The sequence below is a fragment of the Carcharhinus amblyrhynchos genome, chromosome 1, assembly GCF_965287045.1.
Source record: "Carcharhinus amblyrhynchos chromosome 1, sCarAmb.v2.hapA, whole genome shotgun sequence".
Taxonomy (NCBI): Eukaryota; Metazoa; Chordata; class Chondrichthyes; order Carcharhiniformes; family Carcharhinidae; genus Carcharhinus; species Carcharhinus amblyrhynchos.
Window position 1 is genome coordinate 177,866,637 of NC_137324.1, and position 25,591 is coordinate 177,892,227.

The window sequence follows — 25,591 nt, forward strand, 5'->3', positions numbered from 1 at the left end:
CTCCCACAGTCGGAAAGACGCGCTGGTTAGGGTACATTGGCCGTGCTAAATCCTCCCTCAGTGTGCCCGAACAGGCGCCGGAGTGCGGCGACAAGGGGATTTCCACAATAACTTCATTGCAGTGTTCATGTAAGCCTACTTGTGACACTAATAAACAAACTTTAAACTATATGCCTCAGAAATACAGGAAGAGGAAATCCCTGTTTGCTTTAAATTCCTCAAGACCTTTAGAACAGATTAATCAATTTGTCAGAAACATTGTTCTCCAGCAGCACGCCTGAGTCAGTGCCCATTGTAACCTCGACTCGGCAATGAGGAGGACTGCTTACCTTGGCATTGTGATTGGCTGATAGAAAGGTATGGGGTCAGCATGACGTATGTCGTTCAAGGAACATCGGGGGCTTTTCTCCTGAATTAAACAGGGACACAGTTAGTTACTGCAGGTACTGACTGAATTCTGAAGCTACTGATCTATGCAAAGTAAAACCCAAAGGGGTGGAACTTTTGCCTGTTATTGTTCGTGCGTGTTTTTATAAAATCCAGTGTACTCCAACTCAGGGCTCCACCCTGTAGGAAAAATGTCAAGGCCTTGGAGATGGTGTAGACACGGTTTACTAGAATGATATCGGGGTGAGGGGACTTCAGATAATGCGGAGAGATTTGAACAAACTTGGATTGTTCTCCTTTGAACAGGGAAGGTTAAGGGGACATCAAATCAAAGGCATTCATGACCATGAAGGGTTTTGATGGAGTAAATAAGGTGAAATTGCTTCTACTGACAGGAGGGTCAGTGGTCAGTGAGACTGGAGTAAAGGACGGTATAGAATGTTCATCAGTGAATAATGGCGGCACGGTGGTTAGCACCGCTGCCTCACAGCTTCAGGGACCCAGGTCCGATTCCCGGCTCGGGTCACTGTCTGTGTGGAGTTTGCACGTCCCCCCCCCCAATGTCTACGTGAGTTTCCTCCGGGTGCTCCGGTTTCCTCCCACAGCCCGAAGATATGCAGTTCAGGTGGATTGCCTATGCTGAAATTGCCCCTTTGCATCAGGGGGATTAGTGGGGTTAATGCATGGGGAAAGGGCCTGGGTGGGATTGTGGTTGGTGCAGATTCAATGGGCCGAATGGCCTCCTTCTGCATTGTAGGGATTCTATGATAATATACTTCTCATTTCCTGTTCCAAGCTCTACCTACAAGGGATGGGAGGCCATGATCTCACTGCTCCTGTCTCTCACTGACCAGGCCATTAAACAGTGCAACGTGATCTTGACATGTGTGAAGATAATCGACAAAAGAACCAGGGATGAGGAGAATATGTAGGTGGCCTGGTGGCACAGCGGATAGCATTGCTGCCTCACAGTGCCAGGGACCTAGGTTTGATTCCAGGCTCGTGTCACTGTGTGTGGCGTTTGCATGCTCCCCCCATACCTGCGTGGGTTTCCTCCGGGTGTTTCCGTTTCCTCCCACAGTCCAAAGACGTGTGGGTTAGGTGCATTGGCCATGCTAAATTCTCCTTCAGTGTCAGGGGGACCAGCTAGGGTAAATGCACGAGTTTATGGGGGTAGGGGCTGGCTGGGATTGTGGTTGGTGCAGACTCGATGGGCTGAATGGCCACCTTCTGCACTGTAGGGTTTTGATGATTCCATGGATTTTCTTTACACATTGAGTTGTTGTGATCTGGAACACAGCATGAAAAGGCGAGAGAGATTCATTCAGAACTTTGTAAAGGGGATAACTCGTAGAAAGGGCTGGGTTATGGGGAAAAAAAATTAGTGGGCAGTGCGGCTAATTAGATAGTTCTTTCAAAGAGATAGCACAGGCACGATGGATCAGATGGCCTCCTTCTGTGTTGATTCTGTCAGCCCATTATCTGGATTTTTATCTGGGTTTTTGTGATCCAGTTGCAGGAGAGACTGCCCCAGTGTAGCTGGGTGGGCTAACAGACCTACCGCCCCACTGACTCCTTGTCACAGGAGTCCTGTGTGCGACACTCATTTACAAATCAGTCTTCAGTTTGTCTGTTAGTTAAAGTGTGAAGCCCGTGTTTATCAAATCCACTGACTTACTCCACATGGCCAAAGGGCTTTGGTTTATTGTCCACCCAGGTTCGATCTCAGTGTCCCCAGCCAGCAAGTTGGTTTAGTCACACCCAGGACCCAATGTCCTCCATACATCCGCACAGTACAGCCTACACTCGAACACAGATCGAGGTGGGAAGGTGGGCCAGGCCAATAATCACAGACCAGTTTCACCATCTGTACAGAGTGGCAGGATTCACCCAGAGCAGCGCGGCGATCCGAGACTGAATGGGGCACAACACCTTCAGAATGTCGTTCGTGTTTTAGCACCAATAAACCCAACATTTAGTATAAACAAACGAGTAAGAATGGTGACCCATCAACAATCGAAATATCTCCTCAGACGCTGTGTGCATATTCTAGAGGCATTGAATAAGCAGGTTTAGATGCAGGAACACCAATTTCAGTGACCGTGGCTAGAACACATAATTAAGAGAGCAGAACTTCAAATGTGAGTGATCTGGTAGAACACCTACCTGCTGGGGTCTTCCACATGCTGTCAATATTATGGATCCTCCTGCACACAGTGTAGCCTTCACGCTCTGGGAAACCATGTGCTGAACTTTCATCTAAAATTGTCATGGGGAGCGCAATGTGTACCCCTTGGGAAGGAGTGGACCCACCCTCCAGCCCACGGCATCATAAAAGATTGAAATCGCAATAAAACTTCAATTTGGACTAGATTTGTAGAAATCAAAATGGAATAGAAATCGTAGAAGTTTCAAGAGTTTCAAGTGTTTAGGTATCCAGATCACGAACAATCTGTCCTGGTCCCCCCATGCCGACACTATAGTTAAGAAAGCCCCACCAACACCTCTACTTTCTCAGAAGACGAAGGAAATTTGACATGTCAACTACGACTCTCACCAATTTTTACAGCTGCACCATAGAAAGCTGGTTGTATCACAGCTTGGTCTGGGCTCCTGCTCTGCCCAAGACCGCAAGAAATTAGAAAAGGTAGTGAATGAAGCCCAATCCATCACACAAACCAGCCTCCCACCCATTGACTCTGTCTACACTTCCCACTGCCTCAGAACAGCAGTCGGCATAATTAAGGACCCCATGTACCCCAGACATTCTCTCTTCCACTTTCTTCCGTAGGGAAAAAGATACAAGAGTCTGAGGTCACGTACCAACTGACTCAAGAATATTTTCTTCCCTGCTGCCATCAGACTTTTGAATGGGCCTACGTTGCACTAATTGATCTTTCTCTGCACCCTAGCTATGACTGTAACACTACATTCTGCACGCCTTTCCTTCTCTATGAATGGTATGCTTTGTCTGTACAGCACGCAAGAAACAATACTTTTCACTGTATGTTAATACATGTGACAATCATAAATCAAATCAACACGACTGCTTCATCTCCTATGGACCGACAATGATTTTGGTGCAATTCATGATGCTATGAATGGCCACAGGTGGGACCTGGTGAGTAAGTGCCCTCTTTATAATCTTCCCTGAATAAGGAGTTGGCCTTTTAGGACTGCAAAGATATTTCTTCGCTCAGAGGGTGGCAAGACTTTGGGATCCTCCCCCTTGGAGGTGTCTGGAGGCTCAGCTATTCCAGGTTAGAGCTGATAGATGTTTGTCCACTGAAGAATATGGGGAGAGGGTGGGGAAGTGGATCCATGTGGAAGTTCAGCCATGGTTTTATAAGCAGGGAGGGTACGTGGAGGGGTAATGTTTTACATGTATAACCAGCACATGGTTTTCCTACAACATGTTGGGCAGAGCTCCGTGCCCCGGCTGTGTGGGGAGGCTGCAGACTGAACAACAGGTTTGCAAAGCGATATTGGAAAGCCACAGATCACTGCCCAGCGCACCTTTAACAGGCGGCTACAAACAATTGTCGCAAAAACCCATCTGCACTCGCACCCTGACCGCTTCACTGGGGTCAGGGCGTGAGCACTGTGTTATAAAAATACCCATTCTGTGCTCTGATTAGGAGAAAGAGCTGGTGAGCAGATTAAAGAAATGAACTGACCTGAACCGCAAAGTGAATGACAGCAAAAGGAAGACAAAAGGAGCACGGTTAGAATTTGATTAAATTGCAGTGAAGCAAGAGTTAGTTGATGATTGTTGGAGAACCCCACGGCTCAGGGCTGCAACGATTCGTATGAGGCACGGAAGGGAAGGGAAGGGAGAGAGAGATGCAGAGAATGTCAGACAGCCAGAGGCACCATTTGATGTGGATCAGATCAAAAAGGGTAAGGAAAAAAAATAATGACAAGGCAGTTCTCACTGAAATGAATGGAAGTCAGGCAGGCAGAATGTTTTACTCACTGCTTAGGAAGGGTTCTTGTTCCATCAAATCCATTGAAATATTAATAGCAGGAACTTTTTCTGAATATGGGTAATCAGACTGTGAAGGAAATGGTGTACAATGCTTAAACATACTCAACCGTAAATTGGAAAATACCAAAAAATACTGATTGTGAATTGACACATCGCTGACCACTGAAGATTGGTGAGGGATTTGTCTGTCATGTGTAGGATTTAGAGATTCAGAGATCAACAATAAGCCTTGAACATATTTGCTATCCTCTTATTATTTCTTCTAAGTGTTACTGTTAGGCGGGCCAGCTCAGATTGTAATCTGTCAACTGAACAACATCAATGTTCTTAGTCTCCGTGCTGATAATGAGTTTGACTGTGTGTTATATCAGCGTGTATGACAGTTTATCACTGACCAGCCCAAACTCTGCTCTTTCCTGGTGGGTTCAGAGTGGAACAAGAAACAGCTGAAAAATGTAACACTTGTTAGTTGCTTCCTCAGAGGAAATCTCGTTTGGGCGAGGTGTGTGGAACGGGGACAGATAAGAAAAATGGAAGAGCTACGTTTGCAGAAACCGGCAGGAGGAAACATGGCACAGCCTGGTGGTACCAGCAGAGTTACACGGCTTTGAGGGTTACATGGAGACTATAAGGATGGGTGATGACATGTGGCAGAATCAGAGGCTGGCTAGACTGGAGTGTAACAAAGCTTCTCACAGCCCATGGTCGCAAAGACAGAGCAGAAACGTGACTCAAAACTGCAAAACATTTCAGAGGATATGTTAAACAAACAGCAACAACACAGCACGTGGAAAACTGGCATATTATGTTAACAATTAAGACTTCTGGCTTTAATACAATTCTTAGAATAACAGTAACTGCATTTTCAGCATCTGAAATGTCTGCAGGAAACCTGGTACAATGTGCCTTCCTCTTGAACCTGATCTCAGCTCAGAATTTCCCAAAGAAACTGATACATTCAGACTTTGCCATCATCTTCTATACCTCATATAGCCATAAAATCCCTACAGTGCAGAAGGTGGCCATTTGGCCCACTGCATTTGCCCCAACTCTCTGACAGAGTATCCCACCCAAGCCCTATCCCCATAACCACTCGCATTTGCCATGACCAATCCACCTAACCTGCACATCTTTGGATTGTGGGGGTAAACCGGAGCACCCAGAGGAAACCCACGCAGACACAGGGAGAACGTGCAAACTCCACACAGACAGTAGCCGAGGCGGGTTTTGAACCCGGGTCCCTGGTGCTGTGTGGAAGCAGTGCTAACCATTATACCACTTCAAATTTGTGAATCAAATTCTTCAAGGCTAATCCCCTGATGTTTTGGGGTTAATATCGGAATTTCTTCCTCACTGTTGCCTTGACGAGTGTTAGTAATGCAACCAACAAGAATGTTCACCAATGGCATTGTACAGATTTTGCATGGTAGACCTCGTCACTTCCTTCTTGTTGATTATAGGGATGTGAGTGATATGGGCTAGTGCACCCCTCAGTGCACCTTGAGAAAGTGGCGGTGGGCTGCCTTCTTGAACCGCTGCAGTCTGTAATCTCAGTTTGGGAGATTTCCAGGCTATTTCTCAAACAGGAGAGAAGGAGGCAAACGTCAAGTTGGGCCTAACATGAACTCTCTTCCCAGTAACTAGGAGGAGGAGCTGCAGCAGCAGCATTCTCATCAGAAATAGCCTGGCATCTCCCGTGATCCAGACTGTCGGACGTTGCCACAAGCAAAACTGTCAGAGCAAAATCACAGCGATATGAAAAAAAGCCTAGTTTCTAGGCATTGAAGCTCTCAGAGATGAAGAAAAATAGGCTGCCCAACTGACAATCGAGAATCAGCCAATTGGAAAATGGAAAGTCTGTTACTTCTAATCAGAGTTGGCAACCATAATTCTCAGTCCAAAATAGGGACAGGGTGGAACTAAGCATTTCAAATGTAAAAACAGTGGTTAGCATTGCTGCCTCACAGCGCCAAGGATCTGGGTTCGATTCCAGCCTCGGGTCACTGTCTGTGTAGAGACTGCACATTTCCCCCGTGTCTGCGTGGGTTCCCTCCGGGTGCTCCGGTTTCTTCCCACAGTCCAAAGATGTGCAGATCAGGTGGATTGGCCGTGCTAAATTGACCCTAGTGTCCAAAAATCTGTAGGTTACGGGATTAGTGGGGGCAAATGTGTGGGGTTGTGGGGAAAGGGCTTGGATAAGATGCTCTGTCAGAGGGTCGGTACAACCCGATGGGCTGAATGGACGCCTGCACTGCAGGGGTTCTGTGGATTCCTGAGGAAAAGTAATGGTGGTGATGCCCTTGACCTGACTTTGATGTTGTCAGAACAATCTGCCTCGGCCCAGCTCAATGTATCCTGTCAGGGCTCTTTAAGGTTCATCATGGGAACAACCAGGGTGTCACAGCTTAAAACTAATCGTGTTTGTCTCACAGAGTTGCGGACCCAGGGAGCATTGTTTTTAACCCTGGCGTAAGATCATTGTCCTGAATCTCCAAGCCATTCACAACCCGGTACCCGCTGCCAGCGAGGATGGAAAATGTGGCGCTCAGCCAAGTCTCCGTTCACTGCAGCGGGACTGGAGAACCCCACCCGCAGGCGAGGTTGAAGAATTCCGGACCGTTAACTCTCCACAGATACTGCCAGGTCCGAGGAGCATTGTCTGCTTTTTATTTCAGATTTCCAGCATCTGCAACATTGCATTCCAAGGCCCCAGTCTTGGTGAAGCAATGAAATACTGGCACTCCTTTCAATTTAACATCCAGTATCTGCCGCTTACAGTGTGGTTCCCTCTACCCTAGAGAGACACAACTCAGACTGGGTGACTGCTTTGTGGAACACCTCCATTCAATGTTTTTTTATTCCTTTGTGGAAGATGGGTATCACTGCCTGGCCAGCATTTATTGCCCATCCCTAGTTGCCCTTGGCAGGCAGCTGTGAGTCAACCACATTGCTGTGGCTCTAGAGTCACATGTGGGCCAGACCGGGTAAGGACGGCAGATTTCCTTCCCTAAAGGACATCTGGAATCCTGAGCCTGAATTTTGGGTAGCTTGACATTTTAACTCACGCTCTCACACTCACATACCTGCCCTCGGTCTATTGCAATGATGAAATAAAGCTCAATACCAGCTCGAGGAACATAACCTCACCCTCCAGTGGGAACTTTACAGTTTTATAGACTCGACATCAAGTTCAGACCATGAATCCTGTTCTTTATTTTGATCCTGTTAGTTGCCACATGCTGGTCTGAATCTGGTTATAGCTTGTCATTCACACTCACTCTGGGCAAACACTTGGCTTTCTTTACTAAAACCATTTGCTATTTATTCCAAGACGTCTTTTTTATTTAATCTCTCCTGCCCTCGACCCTATCCCAGACATAGAATCATAGAATCCCTACAGTGCAGAAGGAGGCCATTCAGCCCATTGAGTCTGCACCGATCACAATCCCACCCAGCCCCTATTCCTGTAGGCCCACATATTTACCCTGCTCATCCCCCTGACACTAAGGGGCAATTTGGTGTGGCCGATCCACCTAACCAACACGTCTTTTGGATTGTGGTAGGAAACCAGAGTACCTGGAAGAAACCCATGCAGACATGAGGAGAACGTGCAAACTCCATACAGACAGTGACCCGAGCTGGGAATCGAACCCGGGTCCCTGGCGCTGTGAGGCAGCAGTGTTCATCACTGTGCCACCATGCCACCCTTCCTTTTTAGTCTTCCTCCCCTTCCCCACTTTCAAACTGACCCTGTTTCTATCCTCCTTCTGCACTGAAGAAGTTGAATTGGATTGGAAATGTTAACTCTGTTTCTCTCTTCACAGACGCTGCCCGACCTGCTGAGATTTTCCGGCATTTTCTGTTTTTATTTTGGGATCCCAGCACCTGCAATATTTTGCTGCTGGATAATTTATATAATACCTTTAATGTAGAAAACATCTCAAACAGCAGCAATAACTCACTGGTACATTGCTTCCTGGATCTATTCAGACACCAGTTGCTGCGTTTTTAAAGACAGTCTTGGTGGGAGATATAGGAGGGATGTCCGAGGTAGGTTCTTTACTCAGAGAGTGGTTGGGGTGTGGAATGCACTGCCTGCTGTGATAGTGGAACTTTCAAGCGGTTATTGGATAGGCACATGGAGCACACCAGAATGATAGGGAGTGGGATAGTTTGATCTTGGGTTTGGACATAGCTCGGCACAACATTGAGGGCCGAAGGGCCTGTACTGTGCTGGACTGTTCTATGTTTTGTTCTATCTGTAATTAGTAGGAAAGCTAATTACCACATTGATAAAAATTCATTTACTGAATGTCAGCATTTATTGCCCATCCCTAATTACCCCTGAGAAGGTGGTGGTGAGCTGCTGCCTTGTACTTGCTGCAGTCCATGTGGTGTAGGTACACCCACCATGCTGTTAGACAGGGGGTTCCAGGATTTTGACCCAGCGACAGTGAAGGAATAGCTGATATATTTCCCACTCAGGATGGTGAGTGGCTTGGAGGGGAGCTTGCAGGTGGTGGTGTCCCCAGGTATCTGCTGCCCTTTCCTTAGATGGGAGTGCTTGTGGGTTTGGGAGGCGCTGTCCAAGGAACCTTGCTGAGTTCCTGCAGCGCATCTTGCTGATGGTACACACGAAAGGAGCAAATGTTAGTGGAAGGGGTACCAATCAAGCTTAGTCCAAAGATGTGCAGGGTAGGTTGATTGGCCGTGCTAAAATTGTCCCTCAGTGTCCTGGGATGTGTAGGTTAGAGGGATTAGCGGGAAAATATGTAGGGATATGGGGTCAGGGCCTGGGTGGGATTGTGGTGCAGACTCGATGGGCCTGGGTTCTATGTTCTATGGATAGTGCTGAGTTTCTTGAGTGTTATTGGAGCTGCACCCATCCAGGCAAGTGGGGACTATTCCAACACACTCCCTCCCATCACTTCACTTATGACGAAGAGTAGACTAATGGCAGCGATAATTTGCCAGGTTGGATTTGTCCTATTTCCCGGGAACAGGACATACCCGGATAATTTTGCACGTAGCTGGGTAGAAGCCAGTGTTGTAACTTTAACAATCAGTTACAAAGTATAAATAAGGAGAAACTCTTTACACTGGCAGGATGGTCGCCAACCAGAGATTTGAGAAAATTAGCAGATAAACCAGAGGTGGGACGGGGAGAATTTTTTTCCTACGGTGAGTTGTTGGGATCTGGAAGGAGCTGCCTGAAAAAAGTGGGCACAGATTCAAAAATAACTTTCAAAACAGAGATCGGGATAAAGAGTTGTGAAGGATGGAATGGTAAAAAGTCTGACGACACCAGGTTTAAGTCCAACCAATTTATTTGATAGTAAACTCACTAGCTTTCGGGGTTAGTCCCTTCGTCAGAAACTCTCCATTCACCTGACGAAGGGACTAACCCCGAAAGCTAGTGAGTTTACTATCAAATAAATTGGTTGGACTTAAACCTGGTGTCGTCAGACTTTTTACTGTGTTTGCCCCAGTCCAACGCCGGCATCTCCACATCAAGGATGGAATGCTCAGAGCAATGGGAAGGAGCGAGGGCGTGGGACTAAGCTTCAGCATGGATATGATGGGATGAATAGCCTCCTCCATCCTGTAAACCTCTCTTGTGTAGGATGATTGCGTAGGATTGGGAAAACTAATCCACCTGTACTATTTTTAAATGCTTAACTGAGCGTTTCAATTCGGATTAGTCAATGAGAAACAGATTAACATCCAATCACTGTGCATTTAAACTAGAAATGGAGCTGCCTTTGTAATGGATCTCAGTATGTATCGGTTTGCAGGCGAAATATTGCTTACATCTTCGTTATCACTGTCCGCACTGAGTTTCTTCTTCTTCTTTTTATCATCCTCCTTCTTCTTCTTGTCCTTTTCTGGAATTACGTCGTCCAGAAAGCTGAGGTTGTGCTGGGAGAAGATGTAGTCCATTGCCTTTCGAACAGCGACAAGTGCAAGGATCTGCGGGCCAGGAGGGGAATTCCCATTGTCAAATACCAAAGCATTAATCGGAAACGCTCGAGGGCACGGAGGATTTCGCTTCAGGCTCAACCCCGCTTCTAGTTTCCAACTCGCAGTCAACAGATGACGAGCTCTGAGATACAGCCCCTCAAAACTCAATACAATCCCAACAATGATAACAGCAACTTGTATTTAGAAAGCGCCTTCAGCGTAATGAAATGTTCCAAGCCAAGAGGGATTTTCTTGACTGATCTGTGCTAATATCAGTGCTACGATGAGCCAATATCTCCTTACACGGTTACAAGATGTGCTAATATCTCTTTATATGGTTCAGTGTCAAACTTTCTTGACTGCCAGCGTCAAGAAAATCTGACACTGAACCATATAAGGGGATATTAGCAGAACTGACCGAAAACCTGACCAGTGATGGAGGTTTTAAACAGCTTCTTAAAGGGGGAGGGGGAGGTGGTGAGATTCAGGAAGGGGATTGAAGAGTTTCAGACTTTGAGATATTTAAAGCTCTAAGCCACAGGCTCCCGATTTTAACATCCCCTCTTGTGCCTATCACAGAATAACGTCTGGGGGAGGAATGTCTTCAGCCAGAAGGTGGTGAATTCATTGCCACAGGAGGCTGTGGAGTCCAAGTCATTGACTCAGATACAGTAAGAAGTCTCACAACACCAGGTTAAAGTCCAACAGGTGAGTCCCGATGAAGGAGCAGCGCTCCGAAAGCTCGTGCTACCTGTTGAAATTTAACCTGGTGTTGCGAGACTTCTCGCTGTGCCCACCCGAGTCCAACACCGGGATCTCCACATCAAGACAGGGACAGATAGGTTCTTGATTGGTAAGGGGATCAAAGATTACAGGGGGAAGGCAGGAGTCTGAGAAACATAGCAGCCATGATTGAATGGTGGAGCAGACTCGATGGGCCGAATGGCTTAACTCTGCCTCTATATCGTATGGACTGATGTCTTGAATATCTGATTTAAAAATCAATCATGTGTTTCTCCAACTGGAAGGCCACTTACTTTGCACATTGTGTAAAGGTGGTTAAAATCTGCCTTACGTTTTATTGGAAGCATTTAACCCCTTCACCCCAGCAAACTGACACCTTTAAACAAAACCTTTATTTAATGAGGATAGTTACTTAGTGTGTTTAATTTCTACGGGCCAATAATGTGTGAACAGTTTTGGGGAACTTCAGAATCAGGGGGATTAATAATAACACAGAGTTTAATATCACGTTCACTGTTCCCCAGGACATCCCTGTCCACTTGCAGTTTTGGTCAGAGCAAACGACAACATTTCTGGTGGTTTTGCTTCCAGTCACATTGATCTGGGTCTTTGGGTTGTCACAAAATGTATTTCATTTTTGCCGTTTGACCATTTATTATTTTGTATTCACAACCCCAGGGCAGGTGGGGGTGGGGTCGGTTAGTGGAGCGGGGGTGGGGGGGGTGGGGGTAGCTAGGATGTGATGCAGGATGGCGCCATTGACGTGGGTTCAATCCTCATTCTGGCTGTGGTGTTTCACAAAGTCCTCCCTCCTTAACCCAGGCCTGATGTGGACTGCTGTCCCTCAAGCAGTGTCGCTCTGTCCACTGCCCCTCCTGAGCACGGCTACTGACCCACTCCGAGGGGAGAAGGTGTGGGTTGCGATTCCACCCGGGTGAGGCGAGAAATTTGGGATCCTGAACTCGCGGGATTTAGGGAACGTCTTGTCGCGATTCCACCCCTGTACCGGAGAAGGGGAGGGAGTGAGGAACAGAGGGATGAGGGAGGGAGGGAGGGAGGAGGTGAGGTTTGCAGAGTAGAGGCAGGAGGGAGAGCGGAACATGGAGTAACTTACCATGACTGGGAAGATGATGGCCGCCACGGTTGACTTTAGGATCCAGAGCATGGCCAGACAGATGACCTGGATGAAGGTGAAGAGGTGAACTCTCCGCAGGGGGACGTGACGCAGGTAGATGAAGTCTGGCTGGTGTTTTGGTGGCATCAGAAGCAACTTCAATCGGTCCATGAACTGAAAGGACAAAATCTTTTAACCCCGGCCCTGTAACCAACTCCCGGCGCAGATAAAACCTCCCCTGTGCAGGATTCCCAGTGGAACATGTTATTAGGATCAATAATGAGCATTATCCCTGAGTCCAGTGAGGTTTAGTGGTGGCTCAGGGGTTGGACAGAGGTCAGAGGGGTCACTTGCACCCTTGGAAAGCTGCCCAGCAAAACTTGTCAGGTTTGCCAGGTGCCTCCCGGGTTCAGGACAGGTGTCCCTCCCTTGTTAGGTGTCACCACTCTGCCCTCACTCACCTGTGGCACGGGGGCCCCTCCACGAAGCTGACCCTTGGGTGGGTGCAGTGCTGTCAGCCTCTGATTGGCCACACCTTTTGGTGGGCGTGGCATCTGCCCCCATGGGCCTCAACCGCTGTGTAGGCCCAGTGGTGGCTAACTGAGTGCCTGAGAAGCACTTCATTCCATTGGGCCTCCTTCATAGGATTAAAGAGGGTTCCTCACAGCTCCCTGGCCAATGGACAAGACCCCGTCTGTGTAACAAAATGCCAGGCCTTGTGATCTCATTATTTAGTGTTGTGGGGGGGTGAGGAGAGGAGGGCGATTTGCGTTGAAATGATTTACAGCCTCATGCTGAGATAACTGTTTCTCAGGTCATTTTCACACAACAGTTAGTCAAAATAACTTTGGCAGTTGAAAATGTTGACGAGTAATTATCAGACATTTTCTCTGGAACTTTACTTGGAAATGGTTGGCACGTTGCTAACAGCCATGATCAAAATGAATGGTGGAGCAGACTCGAAGGGCTGAATGGCCTTCTCCTGCCCCTACAGTTACTCACCTGTACACCTTTCAGAGAGGCAACTCCCATGTACAGGAAAACTCCGTAAAGCACTGGCATTGGGATGTACTGGAGTGAAGGAAGGAGTCAGTCAGACACTGAGCAAACAGTCACTGAGAACAACAACAACAACAACTTCTATTATATAGCACCTTTAACATCCGGAACATCTCGAGATGCTTCGAAAGGGCCGTTCTAAAACAAAATGTGACATCGAGCAACAGAAGAAGATATTACAATAGGCGACCAAATGTTTGGTCATGGCGGTAGTTTAGAAGAAGCATCTTATCAGAGGAGAGAGCAATAAAGAGATGGCGAGGATTAGGGAGGGAATTCCAGAGTTGGGTCCCAGGTGCTGAAGGCCTGGTCACCAATGGTAGAGTGATTAACATCGGGAATGCTCAAGAGGCCAGGACTGGAGGAGGGAGAGATCTCGGAGTGTTGCAGGAAGTGGGGATACAGTAAGGGCAGAGATCCCGGAGTGCGAGGGGGTAAAGAGAGGGCTGAGATCTTGGAGGAAGTTGAAAACAAGAGTGAGCATTTTTAAACCGAGTTTAGTCGGCAGCAAGTAAATGAATTCTGCTTCAACTTTTCATAGTATTCAATCATAAACCAATCCAAATTTATAAATCAAAACAGGTGGGATAAAACCATCATCATTAGAACAGATTTTACTTAAAATCTGTGTATAAGTGTATATGTGTGAGTGCATGTGCGTGTGTGTGAGTGCATGTGCGTGTGTGTGAGTGCATGTGCGTGTGTGTGAGTGCATGTGCGTGTGTGTGAGTGCATGTATGTCTGTGTGTATGTGCGAGAGTGCGAGAGTGCGAGAGAATGTGTGTGAATGTGTGTGAATGTGTGTGAATGTGTGTGAATGTGTGTGAATGTGTGTGAATGTGTATGAGTGTCTGTGTGTGTGTGTGTGTGTGAGTGTGTGAGTGTTTATGTCTGAGTGGGAGATTGTGTGTGTGAGAGAGAGTGGGAGTGTGTATGTGTGTGAACATGTGTGTGAGTGTGTGTGTGTGTGTGTATCTGTGTGTGTGTGTGTGTATCTGTGTGTGTGTGTGTGTATCTGTGTGTGTGTATGTGTGTATCTGTGTGTGTGTATGAGTGTTTGTCTGTGGGTGTACATGTGTGTCTGTGTGTAGATGTGATTATATATTAAGCAATATTTAAATATACTACCTTCAGTATGGGAGCTATGAAGACAGAAACACCAGTTAGGATGAAGACAATAGTTCCAGTCACTCGCTGTTCCCTGTAGATGGACAAAGAGGATTCAGTAAAGTCAGCACGGTAAAAACATGGGGAAGTGACACTTCAGGCAAAACATACAAAGCTTTACAAACAAACTTGTCATTTCTGAGGATATTCCCCTCCTATTATTACAAAGCGAGCAGGGATCTGCTGGGTGGATTCAGCGTCCGACTCTCTCACCTCTTAACTCTGATAGTCACGGGTACAAGTCCCAGTCCAGACACCTGAGGACAGAATCTAGGCTGCCGGTCCGCTGAGGGAATGCCACACTGTTGGCGCTACAATCATGCTGAGGTTCTGCCTACTATCTCAGGCGGGTGAAGTGGATTCCATGATAGTTTGGGAGAAGATCAGTGTAGTCCTCCTCAGAGTGTTGCCAAAGATTTACCCTTCAGACAAACACCAGCGAAAGCAGAATATCTGGTTGTTACATTACAAGTGTGGGATCTTGCTGTGTATAAATTGGCTGCTACATACCAGTAGCTGACTCAATGGGCTGCTGAGGATCCCAAAGTTTTTTTACACTAAGTCATACTGAAAAATCACTTCCTTCTAACCTCAGGAAGGGACCAGTTAATAGACCCAGACCAGGGCCTGGTATCTCTCCTACCTGACTCTCAACACCAGGTTAAAGTCCAACAGGTTTATTTGGAATCATGAGCTTTTGGAGCGCTGCTCCTTCATCAGATGAGTTTTTTTTAAAACGTGTTTAGGGTGGAAGCTGGAGAAGTGGAGCATCGTGAGGTTACCCTTGGGCTTGTTGGACAGTGAGGTGCTGAGGTGACCGTCCTTAACAGAGATGCGTGTGTCCAGGAATGCAACCGATCCCGGAGAGTAATCCATGGTGAGTCTGATGGTGGGATGGAACTTGCTGATGTCATTATATCGATGTTTCAGTGATTGTTCACCATGAGTCCAAAGGAAGAACATGTCATCGATGTATCTGGTGACTCACCTGATGAAGGAGCAGCAAATGAGAGGTTTCCTACCTGACCCCCAGGAACTTGGGCAGCTCTCCAGGTGCCGATGTTTCTGTCTCCATCCTCAAGCTGTCGATGTGTGCGATGGAGATCACAGTGGCAGCGACATACCAGGGCAATCCCATAAAGGAGCAAAGAGCCATGAGAATGGCCACCCAAAAAAGATCAAGGTGATAGCCAGCCCCTTTCTAGAAAAAAAAGAGGAAATAAGTTCCGGTTTATTAATGTTGCGTTTAAGGGGAATGAAAGGTCATGTTGGCAACCAGATCAGAAACTCCAAAATATGTTACAGAGTTAACCTAAACCCCAAAGTATTTTGATTTCGGTACTAAGGTATTTCGCTCCAGATGTGATTAGGGAGCTCTTATCAAAACAAACTTTATTTTTAACAAAATTAAAATATAACAAAAAGAATTGGCATAATTTTTACCAGTTAGATATACTTAAATATGGCAAGGTGTAATTCTTAACAACCGGTTATTGCTGTAGTTCCAATGTAAGCAGTATTCTCATAGACATAGATTCCTTTTTTGAATCAACACAAAAACAGATGTGCTCATTTGGATGCTAGATTTCTGGATTTTAGCGCCTCTGGACAGAGATCCAAACACACCACCAGTCTTCTGACTCTTGTACAGCAGCCTCCAAAGAAAGATCCACTCCCAAACAGCAGAATCTTAGAGGAAGAAACTCATTTCCCGGAAGATCCCAGTCTCGAAATCCAGAGACAAAAAGAGACACAGGGAAAGCAACTTCTAAAGATCCCAAGTAGCAGACAAAGCTTGATTTCTCCATGTAAGCCGAGCTCCACTCAGCCATCTGATTTTTCTTCAATTAACACAATCAAGTCCTTCTCTGCAAAACCCCAGGGGTAAACACTAAAATAACAGAACAGCATTAGGCGAGACTAAAACAAACATTCCAGCAATTAAGAGCAATTATACTGCTGCAGTAACAACAAAGGCTGGCAGATGCAGACAAAACAGCACCGATAATAAAACAATCGTCTAAGATAGATCCTGCATAAGAAACATGAGTCAACTACATTTCCTAAAGGCAATGTATCCTCACAGCTCTGAATAAGATTACCATAGTGAGGGGTAAAGGAAGAGAAGGTTAGACTGAAGGAGTCTACGGACAGAGCAGGTGCCATACCAACCTATGATACAACCAGAAAGAATGTTCTCTATGGTGCATCTGTGAAGCCCCCAGGACATTCTAGAGCAACATGGCAATTATCAGTTAGTCAACATCAGCCTCTCACCAGGGAGTCAGAAAATCTAGGTTGATTATAGCGCTGAGGGAGCACCGCGCTGTCAGTCAGAGGGTCAGCGCTGAGGGAGCGCCGCGCCGTCAGAGGGTCAGTGCTGAGGGAGCGCCGCGCCGTCAGAGGGTCAGTGCTGAGGGAGCGCCGCGCCGTCAGAGGGTCAGCGCCGAGGGAGCGCCGCGCCGTCAGAGGGTCAGCGCCGAGGGAGCGCCGCGCCGTCAGAGGGTCAGCGCCGAGGGAGCGCCGCGCCGTCAGAGGGTCAGCGCCGAGGGAGCGCCGCGCCGTCAGAGGGTCAGCGCCGAGGGAGCGCCGCGCCGTCAGAGGGTCAGCGCCGAGGGAGCGCCGCGCCGTCAGAGGGTCAGCGCCGAGGGAGCGCCGCGCCGTCAGAGGGTCAGCGCCGAGGGAGCGCCGCGCCGTCAGAGGGTCAGCGCCGAGGGAGCGCCGCGCCGTCAGAGGGTCAGCGCCGAGGGAGCGCCGCGCCGTCAGAGGGTCAGTGCCGAGGGAGCGCCGCGCCGTCAGAGGGTCAGTGCTGAGGGAGCGCCGCGCCGTCAGAGGGTCAGCGCCGAGGGAGCGCCGCACTGTCAGAGGGTCAGCGCTGAGGGAGCGCTGCGCTGTCAGAAGTGCTCTTTTCCAGGCGTGGTCCTGTTTGCTATTTCAGGTGAATGTGAGTAGAAGTCACTATTCAAAAGAGAGCAGGGGCATTCCTTAATGTGCTGTAAATATTTATCCTTCAGGCAGTATCTTATCAAAAGATATGGTAACCTTGTTAACTGTTGTCTGTGAGAACTTACTGTGTGCAAATTGATTGTCAGATTTCCTGCTCTTTTACACCGCAGATTACTTTACAGGTGTACCATAGAAAGCGTGTATCACGGCTTGGTATGGGCTCCTGCTCTGCCCAAAACCACAAGGAACTACAAAAGGACGTGAATGTAGCCCAGTCCATCACGCAAACCAGCCTCCCATCCATTGACTCTGTCTACAATTCCCGCTGTCTCAGCAAAGCAGCCAGTATAATTAAGGACCCCACGCACCCCGGACATTCTCTCTTCCACCTTCTTCCATTAGGAAAAAGATAGAAAAGTCTGAGGTCACGTACCAACCGACACAAGAACAGTTTCCTACCTGCTGCTGTCAGAGTTTTGAATGGACCTACCTTACATTAAGTTGATCTTTCTCTGCACCTCACTGTGACTGTAACACTACATTCTGCACTCTCTCGTTTCCTTCTCTATGAATGGTATGCTTTGTCTATATAGCTCGCAAGAAACAATACTTTTCACTAAATGTTAATACATATGACAATAATCAAATCAAAAATCAAATACAAAAGTATTTCTTTGGCTGTAAAATGATTTTGGAATTCAGCAAGGCCATGGTGTAAACATAAGTTCTTTCTTTTGAACACAAGTGCTGCCTTTACGGGTCGATATTTATTGTGCTGTCTCTATCACAGGCCCTGTTCCCACTCCCGGGATTTATTTCCAGCTAAAGATCCACTTCCTGGATTCAAGCTCAGCCTGTTCTCTTTTTACTGAGCAGGGAACGTACTGAGAGTTACTGAGGGGCACGCAGCCACATCTCACTGCCCTCTCTGTTGAAAGGAAGATCGATGGAGTTTGTGAGCAATCAATGAGAAGAATTTATAAAGAATAAAAAAAAACGACCAAGGCAGCTCCAGAGAAATACACTGGGGCAAATCAGGAGAGCAGCTCAAATCGTCTCTCAGTCTCCTCACCACTGACTTCATTCTTTTAAACTGGAAAAATGTATGGCCTGTCAGGGAATTCAAATAAGACTTTCCATCATCCTGTTTGAGCAGAATACTTTGTTCTCTTCCATTTCCCATGAACTCATGGCACTCTGAGGCTCATGCCAAACCAACCTTGAGATTTGCAGTGACAGACTGGGGGGATTTGGCTGCACTGATGGGAGTCACACGAAACGGGAGCCAATTGCCAAGAACGGCTTTAATGTCAACCTTCCGTAGCCGGAGAATGAAATGAGCCGGATTAAGGTATGTCACCGTGCGACCAAGATAATCTGCCAACTAGTCCGACTCATGGCTGTTTAATTGTCAGGGATAATCGTTCTCGCCCCGAGTCCTGCTGCTATGTTCCATTTATTTGCTTTGAGTTTGCGGACTCCTGAGACAGAGGGCGGAAATTTCCGGCCCCCAAGAGCGGAAAATCCCGCCTGAGGTCAGTGGACCCCAGGTGGCACCTTGGCACTGCCCATCAGGGCCGAGGAGGTGGTGGGGAGGGGTGACCTCATGGGGCAATCGATGGGAGTGGTCCGCCACTCTTCATGGGGGAGAGAGGGAGGTCAGCCATCGGGGGGGGGGGGTCAGCCTGCTGGGGGTATCAGGGATGCCGAGCAAGGTCGGGGTGGGGGGGGGGGGGGGGGGGGGGTAGATCAGGGCTTCAGGCTGGGAGGAGGGGTGAAGGCCGGGACAGAAATGGTCAGGCGGGGCCAGGGATCAGACCACGTGGGGGTCACGGGGCTGGCCAGCCATCGGGTGGACGGGGTCACTGCACATGCGCTGATCTTGGGGCTGACTGGACGGGGATAGGCCCCACTCCCTGAATTCTGGAGTGAATCACACTAATGCACTCTGCAGTGCACAGAGTGTGGGAGATTCATATTGAAACTCCCACTGAAAAAAAAACAGTGTGATCTCCTCCAGTTTTCACCCAAATTCAACACTTAGAATTCTTTTGGGCGAATTCGGGCCCCAAACTCATTCTGTGGGGCGAGGGGGTCCCAGCGCTTGGGGTTCCTACGTTCCAAGAATTGGGTGAATGGAGAGCCCCCAGGAGATTTCCTCAAATGGGATCGGGGATGAGGAATGTTCAGACATGTCGAGGGACTGGAGAAGCTGGGATTGTTCTCCTCAGAGAGGAGAAAGTTTAGGGGAAAATTTACTGGAGGTTCAAAAAGATCTAAGGCTTTGATAGAGAAAGAGAAGAGGAGTTTTCTCCACTAGTCGGAGGGCCAGTAACCAGAGGATAGAGATTGAACATAACTGGTAGAAATGCCGAGGGACGGGTGAGGAGATTTCCGAGTTGTTGCGATCTGGAAGGCGCTGCCTGGAAGGGCGGTGGAAGCAGATTCAGGAGGAACTTTCAAAAGAGAACCGGATAAATATCTGAAAAGGGGAAATTCGTATGGATTTGTGAGAAAAAGCAGGAGGAGTGGGACTAGGTGGATAGCTTCTTTACAGTGCTAGTACAGGAATGTAGGGCCGAACGTCCTCCTTCTGCTTTGTATGATGCAACAGCGAGATTACTGACCTTCAGCTTGTGTTCCTTCCTGTTGACGATCACCGCAGTGACCTGCTGGTCCATGAAGATCAGGATGGTGATGAGCAGAGCAGGGAGTCCGGCCGCCAGACACACCCACCATGGGTTACCCCCGAACGGCGGCACAATCCAGCCTCGGTTTGGACTGGTCGGCTAGAATGAGAATAACAAAGTCAACCAGACAGCGACCAAAACCATAACCACCGCCGCCAATGGCAACAGAGCTTCCTGCAACACACTTCCTGTCGAGCCCGATAGCTCCTCATGGGCCACTCCCGCTGATAAATAGGTGAAGGTAAAGTCACCACAGTCTTACATACGTTCCATAAGCTATAGGAGCAGAATTAGGCCATTCGGCCCATCGTGTCCTCTCCGCCATTCGATCATGGCTGATATGTTCCTCATCCCCATAACCCTTCACCCCCATTACCAATTAAAAATCTGTCTACCTCCTCCTTAAATTGACTCACTGTCCCAGCATCCACCACACTCTGGGGTAGCGAATTCCACAGATTCACAACCCTTTGGGAGAAATAGTTTCTCCTCAACTGTTTTAAATTTGCTGCCCCTTATCCTCAGACATTCCTCATCCCTGACCCCCTTTGAGGAAATCTCCTGGGGACTCTCCAATTACCCGATTCTTGGAGCGTAGGATCTCCAAGCACTGGGACCCCTCGCTCTGCGGGATGAGATTGGAGACCTGGACTGCAATTCTCCCAAAATCATTCTAGGACCTCGTGTTTTGGAATGCCCCACAAGAGGAAGCATCCGCTTCACGTCTACTTTATCCATACCTTTTATCATCGACATGACCATTGGCTGCTGGTGATTTAATCTGAGGATGACCACACCTCGGGTGTGAGGCAGGTGGGTAACTGGGGGACAAGCGGGGGGGGAAGGGACACTGGGTGATGGGGGATAGGTTGGGGGTGTGGTGGCGGGCCGGATGGAAGGCTATGGAGGTCTGGGGGTGTCCGGTTTATGAGGGGAGGGAGCCTCCAGGCAGATGGGGGCGTCTCTTGGAGGTGTCCCCCCCCACTCCCTCCTGAGTTTGAGACCAGTGTTTGATTTTATCTCCCACCCTCCAGCCTGAAACTTGAGGCTGGCTGGAAGACCTTCCTGTCCACCCCACCCCCACCTCAAAATGGCATCTGGGTCAGGGGAGCAGGAGCCCAGAGGGAATCCCATCCCCGACTCAAAGCCCACCACGGGAGGCTATAAAATCCAGGCCGTAGGGAATCCATCTCATGCAGTCTGTAATCCGAGTCACATTGTTCATTGCAGTGGAATCAAAGGCTCCTGTGAATAACTAAAGGGTAAAGCACAAGGCTGGAAGAGGTGGGGAAATGAGTGGAGGACCATTGCACTAACTGTGAGCTTCGAAAGTACTTCACTGACTGCAAACAAAGCTCTGTGAGGTTCCGAAATGGGGAACAGTGTTACAGCGATGTCCCTCGGGTTGTATTGTGCTGAGATTGATACTGGGAGCATAAATCATTTCACAGTATCAACGAGAATTTAGAACATTGAAAACTACAGCACAAACAGGCCCTTTGGCCCACAAGTTGCGTCGATCATATCCATACCTACCAGGCCTATCTATAACCCTCAATCCTATTAAATCCCATACACTCATCCAGAAGTCTCTTAAAAGACCCCAACGAGTTCGCCTCCACCACCACCGACGGCAGCCGATTCCACTCACTCACCACCCTCTGAGTGAAAAACTTACCCCTAACATCTCTTCTGTACCTGCTCCCCAGCACCTTAAACCTGTGTCCTCTCGTAGTGACCATTTCAGCCCTGGGAAATAGGGTGGATTCTCGGAGGCTATCTATATTTCTCAACATTATATAAACCTCTATCAGGTCACCTCTCAACCTTTGTCTCTCCAGGGAGAAAAGACCGAGTTCCCTCAACCTATCCTCATAAGGCATGCCTCCCAATCCAGGCAACATCCTTGTAAAAATTTCTGCTAAAACTGGCTCCCACTGCTTTATCTGTTATAATCCACCCCTCTTTCTCCTGAATACTTTTTAAACACCTGCCCCTCGAGCCGGCTTTATCATTCAGTACGGTCAGAGCAGAATGGGTGAGGTGACGGGGGCCTGGGTACGATACCTGTCAGAGAGCTGGTACAGACTCAATGGGCCGAATGGCCTCTTTCTGCACTGTAGGGGTTCTGTGATTCAGGTATGATGGGCTGTATGGTTCTGTTCTTCATGATTCAATACAATGAAAAGTCACATTTAGGAACATAGAAGAAGGTGGAGCTAATTGAATCTGTTCCACTGTTTAACTAGGTGATGGCTAATCCTCTACTTCAGCACCATCTTCCCACACTATCCCCAAATCCCTGGAAATCACTGGTATCTATAAATCTATTAATCTCTGCTTTGAACATACTCAATAACTGCCAACACTCTGGGCTGGAGAATTCCAAAGATTTACCATGATCTGACTGAAGACATTGTTCCTCATTTCTGGCCGGAATGTTCTACCTCCTATCGAGACTGCTGGTTCTGGATGCCCCTCCCCTCCACCCTTCCTCTCCCCCCACCCTTCCTTCCCCACCCCCCCAACAAATCCAGGAGAAACATTGGCATCTACCCTGTCGAGTGCTGTAAGAATTTTGTACATTTCGATGCAATCACCTCTCATTCCTCTAAACTCTGGGCCCATCCCCTCAATCTCTGCTTGTTGGTCATTCCCGCCATCCCTGGGATTGGCCAAGTGAGTCTTTGTCACACTCCCTCTGTGCCAATATATCCCTCCTTAAATTTGAAGGATGGTTTGGAATCTAACAAAGCAGAATGCATATTCTTCAAATCTGTTACATTCGTCTGGTTTGGGGCTCCTGTTCGTAATAGTTGGGCTGAACAGGCCAGGTCCATCCACATTGTTCTCCATTTTGGGACATTTTGGAGCCTGCGTTATTCCCAATCATGGAAGAGGATATTCTCTAGTCAAGTTGCAAAATCAATACACCATAAAAAGTACAAATAGACATAATCACAGCTGTCCAATTTGAAGAATGCGATTTGGAGGAATGTAGTGTTTCAAAAGCAAGGATGGAGAGCAGAGAAAGAGGGTCATATTTGTCTAGAACAATCTCACCAACCTTGAACTCGCTTGGCACAATAAGTTTTGGTGTGTCTACTCCAACCAGAGCGTCAAGTCCACAGAAGATCAGAATGGCTAGGATTATGGCAAAGTCACTGATCAGCTTTCGGATCTGATAGGGAGAGAAGCAAAAGAATAATGAATGATCAAGAATCCCACACACAACAAGAAGACTATCCAATCCCAGCGTGTGGGAGATCTGGTCAGCTTCTGAGATGTCCAATCCTCGCCCCAAGTGTAAGTTCTGAAAGGTGAGGTACCTACCAGTGAAACTCTGTCGCTAGGCAGAGTGAGAGACAGCTCAATGGAACTAAAGTTTAAAGTTTATTTATTAGTCACAAGTAGGCTTAGAATAACACTGCAGTTACTGTGAAAATCCCCTAGTTGACACGCTCCAGCACCTGTTTGGGTACACTGAGGGAGAATTTAGCATGGCCAATGCAACTAACCTGCACATCTTTGGACTGTGGAAGGAAACCAAAGCATTTGGAGAAAACCCACACAGACACTGGGAGAACATGCAAACTCCACACAGACAGTGACCCAAGCCAGGAATTGAACCTGGGTCCCTGGTGCTGGGAGGCAGCAGTGCTAACCACTGTGTCACTGTGCCACCCCATCCTTCATTTCTGGGGATTCTTGAATTAAGCCCCACACTTCTAAACTAACCTTGCAATCAGACCAAACTTTACACAGGTGGTGAGATGCTGATGCAAGTCTCAGAGTTAAATCGACTCACAAATGTCGGATCAAAAGCTTTTAGTTGAGCAAATAGATCTGTGTGTCTGTCACTTGTAGTCCAGTGACTGGACTCTGTCCTGAGTAGACGGTTAGTTTCACATCCACTTCAAAATATTGGAGACCAAATCCGAGCCGGGTCTCTCAGGGCAATATTGAGAGAGATCCGAGCTGTCCAATAAGATGTTAAACTGAGGTCTCACTGCCCTCTGGAGTGAATGAAAATGTCCCATGGCCACTACTTAGAGGAGCTGTGAGTGTGGGAGGGGAGAGTCCTCCCTGGCACCCTGGACAATGTTTATCTCTCAGCCAACGTCACTGGAACAAACGTTCCGATTTGTGGGAGCTTGCTGTGCGCTAATTGATGCTGCTCCGGAGACATTACAACAACCCCAAAGCACTTCATCAACAGTAATGGGCTTTGGACTGTCCTGAGGTTGTGGGAACCGTTATATAATGTCTTGTGTAAAGCGGTCTACACTAACACTGCAATGCTGACCAAACCTTATCCCCGCCTGTTGCCCCTCCCTGACCATCCTCGCAGCCAGACACAGCAGCTTTGTGGGATCTTTCCATGCACGAACTGGCTGCTGCGTTTGTTTCCAACAATTCACTGGATGTAAAGTGAATGTTTTCCGACTGGAGCGGGTTCCGTAGCTGCAAAAGGAAAATACTGCGGATGCTGGAAGTCTGAACTAAAACGCTGGAAGCGCTCAGGTTAAGCTGCATCTGCAGAGAGGGATTTGGTGAAAGGTCATTGGGCCGGGAGGGGATTTAATGTTCACCTCCTGCACCCTCCCCGCCCCGAGTCCCCCAACCCCCTCGGGGAGGGAGGTTTGGAGGTGGGACGGGTAGAGTTGTGTGATCAGCGGGGAGGATGCAGGGAGGAGATCCTGCCGCCCTCTTGCCTCCCCCTAGGGTGGGAATGCTCACAACAGCCTCGCTGACGGAGACCCAGTAAGCGGCCAGTTGAGGTGTTGGTGGTATTCGAGCAGGAAGTCCCGCCTCTGCCCTCACTCTTGACACCCCACCTTGCGTACCCTAATCCGATGATCCCCCCTCCCCATGACCTCCCATCCTACCCACTCACCTCACTATCTGGGAATCCTTTGATGATCCTCAGGTGTAATGCCTGCAGTGGCCACAGCTCCCAGTGGCGCTACCGGCACTGATTGTCTGTCAACTACCAGGGAAGGGCCCAATCAGGTGGGAGCCCAGGGAAGAGTCTGGTGACCTCAGGATAGTCACGTCTTCCAGGAAGACGCAGTGTAGGGTTCCCAGAGCTCTGGGTGAAAGCACCTCCCCCCATTGCCCACACTGAATCCTTCCCATGCGTTCTGTTTCTCTCTCCCGATCTATTGATAATTTCCAGCACTTTCTGTTTTTATTCAAGATACTTCAAGGTTCCTGAGGTCACAGTCTGAGGATTCAGGTTAGACTATTTAGGACAGAGGTGAGGAGACGTTCTTTCATCCAAAGGGTGGTGAACCTGTGGAATTCATTACCACAGGAAATAGTTGATGACAAAACATTGAATGTATTCAAGAGGCAGCTGGATATAGCACTTGGGGATCAAAGGTTATGGGGAGAAAACAGGATGAGGCTATTGAGTTGGATGATCAGCCATGATGGTGATGAATGGTGGAACTGAGTCGAAGGGCCAAATGGCCTCCTCCTGCTCCTGTTGTCTATGTTTCTTCCTTTAATTTGCTTCTGATGTTCTGGAAG

At 48.1% G+C, this 25,591-nt stretch overlaps 1 protein-coding gene across 5 annotated transcripts in view; it reads right to left on the reverse strand.

Moving 5' to 3' along the window:
- LOC145347908 (electrogenic sodium bicarbonate cotransporter 1-like) overlaps positions 1-25,591 on the reverse strand; it is a 169,244-nt gene that overhangs the window by 511 nt on the left and 143,142 nt on the right. For 3 of the 5 annotated variants that reach the window (XM_080195903.1, XM_080195886.1, XM_080195878.1), the window contains 8 exons: positions 23,124-23,237; positions 19,994-20,155; positions 15,443-15,621; positions 14,382-14,454; positions 13,197-13,265; positions 12,195-12,368; positions 10,187-10,345; positions 330-409 (listed from right to left, as the gene is read on the reverse strand). In XM_080195903.1, the coding sequence (XP_080052029.1) occupies positions 330-409; positions 10,187-10,345; positions 12,195-12,368; positions 13,197-13,265; positions 14,382-14,454; positions 15,443-15,621; positions 19,994-20,155; positions 23,124-23,237 (1,010 nt within the window). Of the gene's footprint in view, positions 1-329; positions 410-4,363; positions 4,443-10,186; positions 10,346-12,194; positions 12,369-13,196; positions 13,266-14,381; positions 14,455-15,442; positions 15,622-19,993; positions 20,156-23,123; positions 23,238-25,591 lie in introns of all 5 variants that reach the window. The other 2 variants (XM_080195912.1, XM_080195894.1) reach the window with 1 other exon arrangement.